General features: G+C 38.7%; 1 protein-coding gene across 1 annotated transcript in view; it reads right to left on the bottom strand.

The window, feature by feature from the left end:
* Positions 1–12,511, bottom strand: part of LOC138017690 (NEDD4-binding protein 2-like) — a 33,539-nt gene extending 21,028 nt beyond the window's left edge. Inside the window, 6 exon segments of the mRNA XM_068864707.1 lie at positions 1,693–1,781; positions 3,590–3,645; positions 3,787–3,849; positions 4,333–4,480; positions 6,334–7,485; positions 12,211–12,511. Coding sequence (XP_068720808.1) covers positions 1,693–1,781; positions 3,590–3,645; positions 3,787–3,849; positions 4,333–4,480; positions 6,334–7,485; positions 12,211–12,400 — 1,698 coding nt within the window. The 5' untranslated portion in view covers positions 12,401–12,511.
* Between the last annotated feature and the right edge of the window lie 1,397 nt (positions 12,512–13,908).

The raw sequence follows: 13,908 nt of genomic DNA on the forward strand, positions 1-13,908 counted from the left end.
CATTTCGTGTCCGTAATAGCCGGGTGTGAGAAAAAAGTTCTGTTAACATGCAATAAATAACTTCGATTGTCTGTAAAGTTATTTTAAATCTTTAATGTCTTAAATGTGCTATTTATACCAACAACGCGGTTCTTCGATTTTCGCGCTGAACAACAAAACACAAACGCCGGCCAAAAAATAATCCTTTGTTTATATGCTAATTAGACTCACTAGCCTCGTTTGCATGGTCAAACTACAAAAGAAATGTTGCTTGAGAGCGAGGCTAGTGAGTCTAATTAGCACATAAAAGAACACATTTTTGCCCCATTTATGCATTCGGTCTATATCTACTAGGTATTTATGAGCCATATGGCGACCCAAAATATCTTTCAAGACTGAACGAACTTATCAACAATACCGAAACTGCTAAGCAGTCGTTGAGAATGAAGCACGAGGGCTTGATCTCTCCTGAAGAGCCGGGAAGAAAAAAGCGAAAGCTCAAGTGTAGAAGCAACGACTATTGTGCAGAAATTAAGGAATTGGTGTGAAAATGAACATTCCAGAAGGGTATTTTGACAAATAAGCCATTTTCGAAATATCAAATATTCAGCTTGATTGTGAGGAAGTGAGGACAAAACCAATAGAAACACGTTGGAATGAATGTGCAAAATGTCTACATATGATCCACTTTCCTTTGTCTTTGTCCTCGTTGCCTCACTATCAAGCTGAATTTTAATATATCAAAAAAGGCCTATTATGTAGAGCAGACTGTAATTTTACGTAATTATGTTATGTGAGAAGTACATGATGTCCGCTTTATCAAGTGGCAAAACAATAAAATTGCCATTTTGCTACCACGAACGTGTAGGTAATTCCGTAATAGCGGGATTCATTTCCAGTCAAAACTCTATAGCTTTAGGCGGGATTTTTGGATTTTGTCCGTAATGGCGAGCGTCCTTAATAGCGGGGTGTCCGCAAAGCGAGAGTTTAGCTTATTTTCACTTTCTTTCACAAGTCGCGGGAGCCGCCATCTTTAATAACTGGGTGGACTGGCGGCCACAACATTTTATGCTCCGCTGCTAGTTTTCTACTAATCTACCCCCAAGCTGTGGCGAAATTGCTATCAGTAAGTTCACTACGAACTCGTACATTAGAGCGGTTTTCAATGGAGTGTCGAAAGTAATTGGCCAATTGCATTGGTTTTTTTTGCATTTCTTCACTCACTGATTGGCTTAAAGTTCTCACGCCTTTTTGTCAACCAATCAGAAGTGAAACCAGAACCAATCGTGGCTTGCGCGTGGACATTTTCCAAGCTGGTTCTTCTGGCTAACCTACTGTTGCTTTGTGGAGATATTAACCCAAATCCTAGGGTAATAGGGATGGCAGGGTTACACATGGTGGGAACCCTGTGCATAGAAATCAACTTTAAATCAAATAAAACATTTTGAGGAGTCAGACCCAGAGAAAAACCACCCAGAGCAGAGTGGAGAACCAGCAAGCTCAATCAAATTCTGGCCAGATTGGTGGGAGACAAGTGCTTTTAATACTTAGATATCTTTTGTGATCTTTCTACGACAAAATGGAATCCACATGAGAAAAGAGTCAAGAAAGATGTGATTTGACACTTACTGTTTGTGTCTGCTTTCTTATAGATCCTAATTAGTAAGGACCACCGAGAAGGCAAAACTTGGCAGCCAACAGAATAACTCTTACCATCAGTACATAAGGCTTCATTTCCCAGCATTGAGTGTTTGTGTTGTCAATAACCACAGGTGATATTTGCTTTTCCAGAGCACTTTTTGCTACAAATTTCACAAAAAAAAAGAAAAAATCTCACCCAAGGTTTCAATTTGGTCATGCAGTGTACAAAGAATTCGTCATGGTTTTGAATTCAGGCAATTTTGATGTTTTTCAGGATATGAAGCAAGTGATGAAAGTGATAACAGCCATGTCAAACATTATTAGAATTCGCAGCCAGTTAATATACCTGGTTGCCGGCTCTTCAAAGTGCCAAGACCTAATAGTATTAGTTTTATTTTCTCCACCAAATCTACGAATTAGCCAAATAGCATCTGCGAAACAATAACAGCTGTAAGCATTATGCTTTAACAGTTTTCTCACAAATTTTTAAATCTGATATTTTTTGGAGTACATGTACAACCCTTTCCCTGATTGAAAGGACTGGAGGATTCAAATAATCATTGCAGGCTTGTAACAGAGAGTCAAGAACAGATTTATTGCTTTCTTTGTACATGTATGTATCAGAAGTCATGTCTTCCTAAAGAACAATATCTTTGTTCATTTAGGAAAATGGAGACAAAGATGAGTAGCAAGAGAAAATTGTGACAAATTTTTAAAGGAATTGCAATTTGCCAAAATTGAATAGATTTTTCTCACACATACTATACACCATATTCAAAAATGTCGGACACGCGGAACGACCTAGGGTCTAATACATGAAAGCCAGGTTTGGTAGGCCATATATCAGTCTGGAAAATTCTAGTAGCAGCTGTCAGCAGATTTATGTTATGGGATATTTCAGTCTTAGCAGAGCTACATGTAAATCCTCCTAAAATAGCTTCCTCAAGTAGTGCAGTTGATGACTCAGTTATTCTCACCAAAGATGACATTCCCGGAGCCTTGTTAGCTGAGCTAAATCCTTCTTTGAAGAATGAAGAGTTGCGGTTTTGGTTTCGTGATGCGATGTAGTGGGGATTCCTTTAAAGGACTTAAAACAAATCTTTTGCTTGTAAAACGGTAAGCACAAGGCTTTGATTTTAAATAGTAGTTTTTCAAGGTTTATCAGTTACCCTTTTTTAAAAATGCGCTTTGCGGAGTGGAGGAATATGTGAAAAGTGGACGCGATCAAATTGTGATGGATCCTGATCTGGATGAAATTTAAACCAAAAGAAAAAAAGAGGATTATGAATGTTATGAGCTGCACTCCTTCGTCATCACCCAGCGTGAAATACCCAAGCAATGGCTGAGGAAATCCCTAGAAAGGATGCCTTTATCAGGATCTATCACCATTTGATCGCGTCCACTTTTCACGTATTCCTCCACTCCACAAAGCCCATTTAAAAAAAAGTGTAACTAATAAACCTTGCAAAACATCAAATGTGAAACTACTATAATTTAAAATCAAAGCCTTGTGCTTACCATTTTACAAGCAAAGGTTTCATTTTGAGTCCCTTAGGGGAATCCCCACTACATCGCATCGCCCAACCAAAACCGCAACTCTTCAATCTTCAGCGAAGAAGGATTTAGCCCGGCTAACGAGGCTCCGGGAATGTCATCTTTGGTAAGAATAACTGTGTCATTCACTGCACTACTTGAGGACGCCATTTTAGGAGGATTGATAGCTCTGATAAGACCAAAATATCATATAAGATAAATCTGCTGACAGCCGCTACCAAAATTTTCCAGACTGAAAATAATATGGCCTACCAAACCTAGGTCGTTCTGTGTGTCCGCCATTTTTGAATAAGGTGTATGTACGTTAAAGTGAAAAAAATAACCAAAATTAGGTCACATGCTACCAGTATAAAATGTCAATAATAACAGCAAGCACAAGAAAAAGAACTTAGCAATAGAAATAATATATCGACACCTCTTTTTTGATTCCACTCGTGTGCCTCTCCAAGAACTGCAGTGTCAAATTCATATCTAGGAAATAACAAAACGTACAAAAAAAAATTTAATGTACTCATTGATCGGTATCATATTAAGCCACATGCCACAGTAATGGAATTATTGAACATTGTGATCGATATGCTTCAATTTCAAGGAACTGTTGGTAATAGATACCGTTGATTCCTATAAAAATAGTCATCAGTTGATAGTGTGATGCCTTGAGCACCTTTCAGCTTCCTGTGGAAAAAGAAAGAGAATCTGAAACTGTATTTGTTACACGGCTCTGCACTGCTTTCCTATAGTTTATGAAGTGTTCGTGATTGTATCCTATGTATATGAAAAATTTTATCCTAATAATTTTAGTCTGAATAAGTAGCGTTCTTAATGAAATCGCATGGTAAAGTACATGTTCTTTGTAATTCAGGCAGCCCTTGGCTGTGATGATGCTACTAAATAAAGTATCATAATGATTCTATCTTTCTAATGTAAAGGATTTTTTTATTTGCACATTATTTTCCCATGCATGATACTCCACTACAAGCTCACTCCAGCCTGACTGTGAGAAAACAAATTGCAGGGATAACACACAATCATATGAACTTAAAGTACAAATCAGTAAACTCCTTCAAGAATAAATCACCATTCTTTGCCACTTGAAGCTTGGTACCACTAAAAAATCTAGCAATATAGCACAAGGTTGGTTGTACATAAAATACTTACTTAGCAAGGGTTGATTTTCCACTCCCTGGCAGTCCTCTAATCAGGATAAGCAGCTTTTGATCAATTATTGGTATGAATGGAATACGAGTATGCACAGAAGCAGCAGATGCTGGTCTTACTTGTCTCACAGAAGCTGAAGGGTGTGCTGCTGAAGTAGAAACAGTTAATTACAGTGTACAGTGTACATACAAACTGCTATCTGGCTCTTACAGACACATCAATTGCACCAAAATTGGAATTCTAGTCCCTGACATTATTTTATACCCTATGAAAAATAGCGAAAAAGGCTTGGCACAATGGTTGTCAGTGCTCACATTCCACCTGCGTGTCATAGGAGCCACTCCCGGACTTGGCATTTCACTTGAGTTGAGTCTCTTGATTCTCTACTCGGCTGTAAGATGCGATTTTATGGGCACTCCAATTTTCTCCTCTCATCAAAAACTAACATTGTTTACTTAACCTGCCTTGTTTGATTTGATTTGACTTGCAGTCTGCCAATTACTTAAGCAATTTTGCTCTGGTATGCAAGCTTGAGATAATAATCAAGTGATTACTTTCAGGGTTGTCATTAAGTCTTGAAGCAGGTGTAACACTCAAGATTTCACCCGTAACATGTAAATACATGGCCAAAGGCCATGTAAAGGAAGGCCCGAAAGGGCCTGAGCCCCTAGGGGGGTCTGGGGGCGTGCTCCACCAGAAAATTCTTCAAATTAGACCCTTGGAAATGCATTTTCCAGCCCTCTGATGTGCCATCAATCAAATAGTGATGAAAATAAAACAGAGCAAAAAGATAAAATTCACAATGAATAGATATTTACTAACCATGTGGAAATGCTCATGCATCACAAAACCTTGAAAAATGGTCAGCGGAATCCCATTTATATCAAGTATGGTGCATCGATAATGATTTTGTTGCTGACAACGGCATTGGAATCAAACAACGATCGATCACGGGTGTTCTCCAAAGGTTTTTACAGAAAACGTTTTGATTGTTACCAAAAACACGTCTTAGAATCAGGAACACAGACAACACAAGGCAGTAATTATATTTCCTTTAGAAGGTAAATGTTTATCAATAAATTTCAATTTGTTTTGCCCCATGAATTTTCATTTTGCGGCAACCATCACCCGTAACATTGACTGGGCTCAGCCGTAACAGGTGTTACGGGTTACGGCACCTAATGACAGCCCTGACTTTTATCATCCAAATTAAGTCCTGTGGCTTGAATGTTTGCACACGGATCCATTTTGGGACCTTAAGCAATAAACCCCTTTAACTACTAAGACTGCCAGTTATAGATTTGATTCTGTTTAACTCCACGTGATTTTACTCGTAAATGGAGACCACTCTGGCATGAAATACAAACGTCTGCTCAAAAGTCTAACCCTTAACCTAAACCCTTTCCCTGCCAATAGTGCCAATTGTAGATTGTACTATGTCTGACAAGACAGGAGGCAGCCTGCAGTTGAAAGTTCGTTTTTAATTACTGTAACGTCTACCCCTGTTACAGCAGGGGTGGGCGCCACTTGGACTCCAATCCCATTGCATGCACAACTTGTACCCAGTAATACTCATGCTACTCGCTTTGCCAACCTTAAACGGATGGAAAGTTTAGTGAAATTTGGGGCACATGTGCTGGGATTCAAACCCAGAATGTAGGGATGCAGTCCGAAAGCAATATTCAGGGGTTTCATCAAGTTTTGAAGTAAAAGGGACCTTGTGATAGAGTACCCGGGCACCCCTATATATATGGTCTGGCTTTTGATCTTGAGACCTACTTTGGTCAAAGGCGGGTACCGTACTCAGCATAGATGGGTGCTAGTACCTGGGTCATGTTGTGCTCCAAAACCAGATGATGATTACATGTACATGCATCACTAATGGGGAACCTCTTAGAGGTGAAAAAAGGTTATCAAAACCGCTTTCTCAAGTGGTAGTGATGGAATACGTATCTTGACTCCACCACTTATTACAAAAAAATAAAACACGGCGGCACTCACCTCTTGAAAAGATGAATGGTGGTCTGTATGGGAGAGAACCCAAAGGGTCAGGGCATGAAGTTTGCCCTTGAGGTACAAAAGATCCTGAAGGCAAATGCCCCAAAAGTCCTTGCTGCCATGGTGACTGTACCACTGGCACCAAACCGAGCCTTTGTTGTGCTGGTACTACATGGCCATACCCCTGTGATGGTAACAGTGGTTGAAATTGCCGTTGTATAACTGGGGGCTCAGTGAATGATTTTCGAGGCAAACCATTAGCAATTCCATATGTTGGTAACTGGGGAATGCTATTTACTGCTGACTGATACCAAGGTTTTCTGGAGTCAGAAGTTGACAAAGTATTTTGAACATTCTGTGGTGGAGAAGTCTTCCTCTTGCTCTTTTGGTTCTTTACTACCAAAGATTCAGTTTTCAATTTGTTTTCTCTTTTGCTGTGTGATGCTTCTGTCACAGTGGTTCCTACAATTAAACGGTCTGTTTTCTTTTCACTGAGTTGACATTCTGTCTGTTGCACTTCTTCAGTAGGAAAAGGTGCTTTTTTCCAGTCTTTGGAACTTGCAGTTTTTGAACTCCTTCCTTTCAGCTCAGATTCAACAGCTCCTATAACCTTACGATATTCTTTATGCTGAGCCATCTCAAAAGGACTTTGAGCTTCAAAATTTCTTGGTTCAATTTGACCAGTGGAAGTTCTTTTATTTCTGTTTTGCAGTGTTTCTTCATGTTTAGAAGGTTCCTGAAGAAAAAGGTGCTGTGCACTGTTTGATGCTCTCCCTTGATTTTGCAACTCTCTAAATTGCTAGGAAACAGTATCAGGAAAATCTGGTAATGCAGATGCTGTGATTGCCCCACTAAAACTGGCTGCATGTAATACTGAGTCTGTGTCAACTACATCCTTTTCGATGTGAGCTGGGTTAGAGGACTTCAAACCAGAGCACTCCATAGTTGCTTGAACTTTTGATTTACATTGTAATCCATTCTTAGTTTGATGGTCTTTTACAAATCCCAACTCTTCTGATATGCATTGTCTGCCATTCTCTCCTGATAATTGGGAAGATGAAGTTGAAAGGTGAGTGCTCTCGGGTTTCTTCTCCACAGGCTGCAGGTTTTCCTCAATTCCACTTAAAACAAACAGTTTTTCTATGGCATCGTTTACTGACAAAAAACAAGAAAAAGTAAGTAAAAAATAATAAACACTTAAGCTTACTGGGTATATAGCGCCATTATCACTGCTTATGGCGCTTTACAATAAAGATCTACAAGAATCAAAAAGGTACAGTGCGATGCGTCTTACCGTGGCCACCAAACAAAGTTTTTTACAAATTCTCCGCCAATTAAGATGTGTGAATTTGATTGACGTTTACGCCTCCTTGCAAAGATCGAGCAGTTGCAAGTTGAACACCGTTGCATGGGTTGTTGAGTTTACGTATTTACATGTAATTGTCAAATGTGAAAGTTTGTTGGGTGGCCACGGTAAGGGGCATTGAACTGTAAAAGGTAAAAGAATAATAACAAGTTAACCCTTTCACCACCGATGGCTGGTTTTCCCGCCATGCAGAAAATGTTCCATTCCACAGATGGCCAGTAAACCAGCCAAACGAAACAATTGACTTTAAGGGCCTGGATCTAGTTGACCATTACCTGGAGAGGGTGTAGCAATTTTTCATTCTTGCCTAGAGGGTGAGAGCTTGAAGTTTCCCAGATCAAAAGCACATGGTTTCACTCTACTTTCGCCAGATATTTTGCTTTCAAACTCAAAATGGAGCCTTGTGCACACGGTCGGCATTTTTAAATCAGGGTAAAATGAATTCTGAAAGTGACAGCAGTAATTCCAGCAGCAGTTATGACGAATCTGAAGACTCTGATAGCCTGTCCAATGCCAGCGATGATGAATTAGAAAACTTGTTTGACAGCGACGAAGAAGAAGATAATTTTGCTCGTTTTGATGTAGCTCTTCCAAAAAATATTCATTGGGGAAACGAAGATTTCAACCTGCGATCAATGAGTTTCAATTAACACCTTGGTCCTGCGATAGATTTACCCGATTCTGGGAGAGCAATTGACTTTTTTATACCGTTTTTTTTGACAGTGAACTCATCGAACAAATCATTCGATTTACGAACGCCAATGCGGAGGTTAAGGGAGCGAGATATTGGCAGGCTGTCACGAGCGATGAAATGAAAGTGTTTCTAGCCTACTTAGTCATTTCTAACGACTTGGTGGTACTTTCGCGGGATGAACTGTATTTTCTATCAACCTGGGATACAAAGATTTTTCACACCCCAAAAATCAGATATTTTTGGAATTTTGCAGCTTCGAAGTATTGTTTGATCTTAGGAATGATTTTTTTCTTCTTGGCGATACCTTAAAATGAAAGAGAATTTATCAGAGATTAAAAATATGTGGGACTACTTTAAAAAAAAAAGGTTCCTTCTGAGTGTAAAACTGATTTGAAGACGACCTGTCAATTTTGGGTCAAATTCCCAAAATGCCCTGGGGTCCTGGGCACTTTTTATCCACAATTCCCAGTGGTGAAAGGGTTAAAAGTGAATTTCAAAAAAGGAGGTTTTTTAACGATTCTTAAAAAATAATGTTTACAGAGTTACTCAATTTTAAACTTAGCAGGAGAGTATTCCACAATTTGGGGGCAAAAGAAAACAAAACATAAGAATTTTCAGCAGGGACTGTCTTTGACTACATTACGTATACTGGGTTAATATTCAAATAATTATGTTATTTGGGTTGGTGGTAGTAGTAGCAGTAGTAGTAAATTTCCACCGATAACCTGAGGGCAGTGGAAGGGTTTCCTAGCCCAACAGTGACACCTGCAATCCTGGTCAAAACTGTCGGGATAATTCCCACTTTTCCCCCCTCCCCCGATTACAATGTTGATTTTTCATGATCACCAAAATCAAGATCCGTTCATCGATCGCTGGCATGTTTCAACACGTGCGAAAAAGGCAGCGAAAGAAGAACACGCGTTGCTCATATAACAATGGAAGCATGTACAGTAAATTCTCTACTTTTCTCCCAAAATTTTACAAGTTTCCTGAAGTCTTTTGACCCAGATTGTAGCTGCTCACCAGATAGGCCACTGCCACACATTTATTATTACTATTATTATATTATTATTATTGTTATTATCATCATTATTATTATTATTACTATTATTATTATTATTATCATGTTTGACAGTTTATTGACAATAAAAACGTAGCAGCCAGTAGGCTGACAATATAAGGCTATTTACAAGTTGGATAAGAATTATTATTAATGAATCTAAGGCTTAAAAATCTAAGACTAAAATATATATGTCGGTGCGAAATGTACTTAAAACTACGAATTAATATATTTGCTCATTGCTTGGATAAAAGATCATTTATAACGGTCAATGCGAAAACGTGGCAAGGTGAAAGTACGCAAGTGTCTAAGATTGTAAGAGGCCTTGTGTCTTGGGGGGGACAAGATTGCTAAAATGCTCATCACTTAAAATTGATTGAAAGAGTTTAAGACATACATGTAGTGTTTCACGTCTACTCTGTAGAGTTTTGGGGCAAGATTATTATCGCAATAACTGTGCCCTGGAGAAATAACATTAAGCGCCCGCTTTTGAATTCTCTCTAGGTCCTCACTGAGATAGCTAGGAATGGTGGGGTGGAACACGGGCGCACAGTATTCAAGTAACAGTCTTACACAAGTATAATGAAAAATTCACAATGTCTGACGATGGGACACCGGCCTTGCGCAGAAGTACTAGAAAGTACATGCATTTGTTTGCTTTTGTTATGATTTCTCCTATGTGAGTGTTCCAAGTTAGGTTGCTCGATATAGTTAGACCTAGGATCTTAGCGTTCTGAACAACTGTTAAATTCTTGTCACTATTAAGAAACAAGGACTCAAAAGAGTGTTTGAATTTCTTAAAGTCAAAAACAAGTTCTTTACATTTGGCTGCATTCAGTTGCATCAGATTGCATGAAGACCATTCTGCCACGTAATTGACCACATGTTGGGCGTGGCTGTCCTTTCCCCTGGGAACGATCTCAGCAATAGTAGTATCATCCACATATTTCCAAGTAGGAACGCCTGGGATCCTCAGATCGTTAATCATGAGTAAAAATAACCAGGGACCTAATTTGGTTAATTATTATTAACCCTAAATCATTATTATTATTATTATTATTATTTATTTATTTATTCACCACATACATTCATGGAAAGTTACAGTGAATAAGAGACTAAAATAATAGAAGATAATAGACTAGAATCTTACATACAATGAATAACAATAATAATAATAATAAGAGAAATAAGAAGTGGCGGGGAGACCTCAGAAAACCCCAGGGCTTATTGTTATTAATTACTGCTGCTACTACTAAAGTGCTGGCAGTCCATCTCTTCTGGTTTGTTGAAGATTAATCATCAAGGAAGTCCATTTGATGCCATTTAAGGACGGTGCCTACTAATTAAAGATATTTTTGCCCTGGTGTGTGATTATGCAGGAAATGTAGATATTGAAATCCAAAAAGAAAATTGGGAGTAACCACGCATTTTTCGAAGATAATTCATGAATAATATTTGTAAAAAACTTCAACATACAAAGCAATGTATGGCGTTCTTTATCAAATCGAAGCTTTATTATATCTAAAAAATGCATGGTTATCCCTATTTTTTTTTTTTTTTTTGGATACTAAGAATACTTACTAAGATCTACTTTCTCCGGATAGTTTTAAACCACGCAAAATATCCCTGTATCAGTAAGCATCACCGATAGGAAATCCAAGTATCTCTAGATGCGCAGAACGTATGCACAATAACAATAGTAGGCACTGTCCTCAATGGCAGTGAAATGAGCGTGGTTACTGAAAGAAGGAATGAAACAAGGAATGACCTAAAATTACAGTGTATCTAAAATGACCTACAACGGTGTCTAAACTGAACTAAAATGAGCTGCAACAGTATCTAAAATGTCCTAAAATGATCTAAAATGAGTTACAACGGTATCTAAAATGATCTAAAATGCTTTATAATGACCTATTCATTTTAGGTAATTTTACGGTGTAGATCATTTTCGATCATATTAGATACCAATGTAGCTCATTTTAGGTCATCTTAGGTCATTTTAGGTCATTCCTTGTCTTAGTAACTACGGTGAAAGGAGAGGAGACTAGGCCTTTCTCGATGTCATGTTCAGCTTGTTCACGGCATTGTTTTGACAGAGAAACAAGAAAGGAAAGGAATACTACATGTAGTAGTCTATGGAATTGTAACAGTTCACCATTTTGATTTAGAACTACTCAAAGATTGATTGGAATTGAGTTGATTTAATGAAATATTTAGCATCCAAAAGTAGTGTTCCAGTGCTAGATCAATGGACCATTATATAAAGCTCAATTTTATCATTCAATAATTGCTGCCTCGTAACCTTGGCAGCCATTCTAACTATACAATATCAACAATGTGTCTTAAATTGAATGGCTAATTTTGACTATCGGAAGCCAACAGATTCCCCTACATATAATATAGACTATTCCTTTGAAGTTTTTTTTCTTGTTTGGAAGTTTGGAAGGAAATGGACAGACATGGGTTTCCATGGACATTACTTCTGTTCATTTTTTTCACTAAAACAATACTACAACAGTTTTTATTTCCCAACCTTAATTATTCCGGGTATCACAAAAATTCGTGACTTTCCATGTTTCTAGATTGTTCAGAGTGGTATAAGGACGACTCCACACACCTCTAAATAACTTCCTGGTGGAGGAAGTGGAACGCGTCTCACCCAACGTGCTCGAACAAGCGGGCATCGAAAGCTCTTTTTGAGAGCCAGGTTTCACTTCTCCACTTGATAACCACTAATGAAATGTTAATACGTTTACCTACCATTAAAATTACTCTCCGACAGCACCAGCTGAATAACTTCAGGATCAACTGATCCAGAAAACATGCTCTGCAATTCTCTACAAGTCGTGTCACGCCATTTCAAGTCGACGTCGCTTTTTTCGGACATGATCTCTGACAAATTTTTTTCCAGACTAGACACGCTTTGACCTTGATTCCTTCTCTTGGGCATGCTAAGGTGCTGGACCTTTGGGAATTCCACCAGAATGTGAGATTGTATGGACAATAGCAAGATTTACGTGAAGTATCAACCGTCTGCCAGACAAATGAACGCACGGGTGTATGCTTCTGTCACGTGAGCCTATGTTTTGTATCCCGAAAAGCAGTGCGAAAAGCATTATGGGGGATCAGTAAGCGCAGGAACATGGAATGTGGAACATGGAACATCCCAATATAATAGGGGCGTCAGTAAAACCAGGGAGATGGAAGATAAAACATTTCGGAACATTCCAGAAAATTCCGCAACATGACATAATTTGGATTAGCCTGCCGTGCAGCCGTATCTTTGGAGTAAATCGAACAAACGTGAGCCGCCATATCAGTTGTTTCCATCGTGGGGATCGGAGGATGCACGATCGAGGGGAGGAAAGAAACAGCGATTTCCAGCCCAATCATCCATAAAAAGTTGGGTAACTTTGTTGGACAGTGTTATGAGGATTAGAATTATTTTTAGTTTATTTGTCATGCAATTCCAGACATTTCTATAATTGTTACAATCTGTAATATTCCAGAAGTGACTCAGCAGTTTCCACAAATAGTACACTTTGTAATAGACTATAAATACCAACAGAACATTCTAGATGCTTAGAGTAAAAGTATAAAAGCAGGCTTCTTATTAAAAGAAAAACCTCTCTTGCCCGAGGGCTTACCCTCGTGGCCGGCTGTGATTGAACTTATGTGAAACTGTGACGAAGCAAAAATCAACTGCGATTTTTTAACTATGGTGGAGCTACAACCTTTGACCTTGCTATCTCCGGAAAGAAGAAAGAGAAGAAGAGACGATAGCTCAAAAGGGAAGAAGACAAAGAAGTCAGAGTTCATTATTAAGTGTTCCTTAAAAGTTTGTGTACACAGAAAATCCAGTGAATCGAAAGAATCCAGTGAACCATGGAAATCAAGCATTGTTCTTTACAGTCGGTGGAACTTGGAGTTCGAAGTGGTGGTCAGACAGTAAGCCAGCTCTACAAACTGCTTAACTTAATCTTCTACCTAACTAACTTTAACAGTGTATAACTAATTAAATAATAGTGAGAGAGGGTAACTGATCGTTGTCACACTTTTGTTGCGTGCCTTATATCGTACTCTGGAGCTCTCTTCACTTATGCCTTGTTCGCAAACATCTCTTGGTTATTCCAGCACGTAACAACCGTGGTACACAATTCATGGTAGCGAATGAAGGTCCGTGTCTTCTTTGAAGTAGACGTGAAGAGAGAGTTAGTTGCAGCGGATGAAATCGGGGTATTTTGGACACGACCGTGACGCAGAATTTATTATCATACATTTTTCCTTTCTTTCAACTTGAAGGAATGCAAACGATTCCCCTTTGTACATATATTACGTTTTATCCCGTATGAAGGCCAAGGACAGAGAAAACCTGATATAAAAGTTAAAGGGAGGGGCTGTTAGGAATATGTTCCCCGAATACAACAATCACCTAAGGACGATGAACAAGAAATTGCT

Source organism: Montipora capricornis, chromosome 9 (genome assembly GCF_036669925.1).
Source record: "Montipora capricornis isolate CH-2021 chromosome 9, ASM3666992v2, whole genome shotgun sequence".
Classification (NCBI taxonomy): Eukaryota; Metazoa; Cnidaria; class Anthozoa; order Scleractinia; family Acroporidae; genus Montipora; species Montipora capricornis.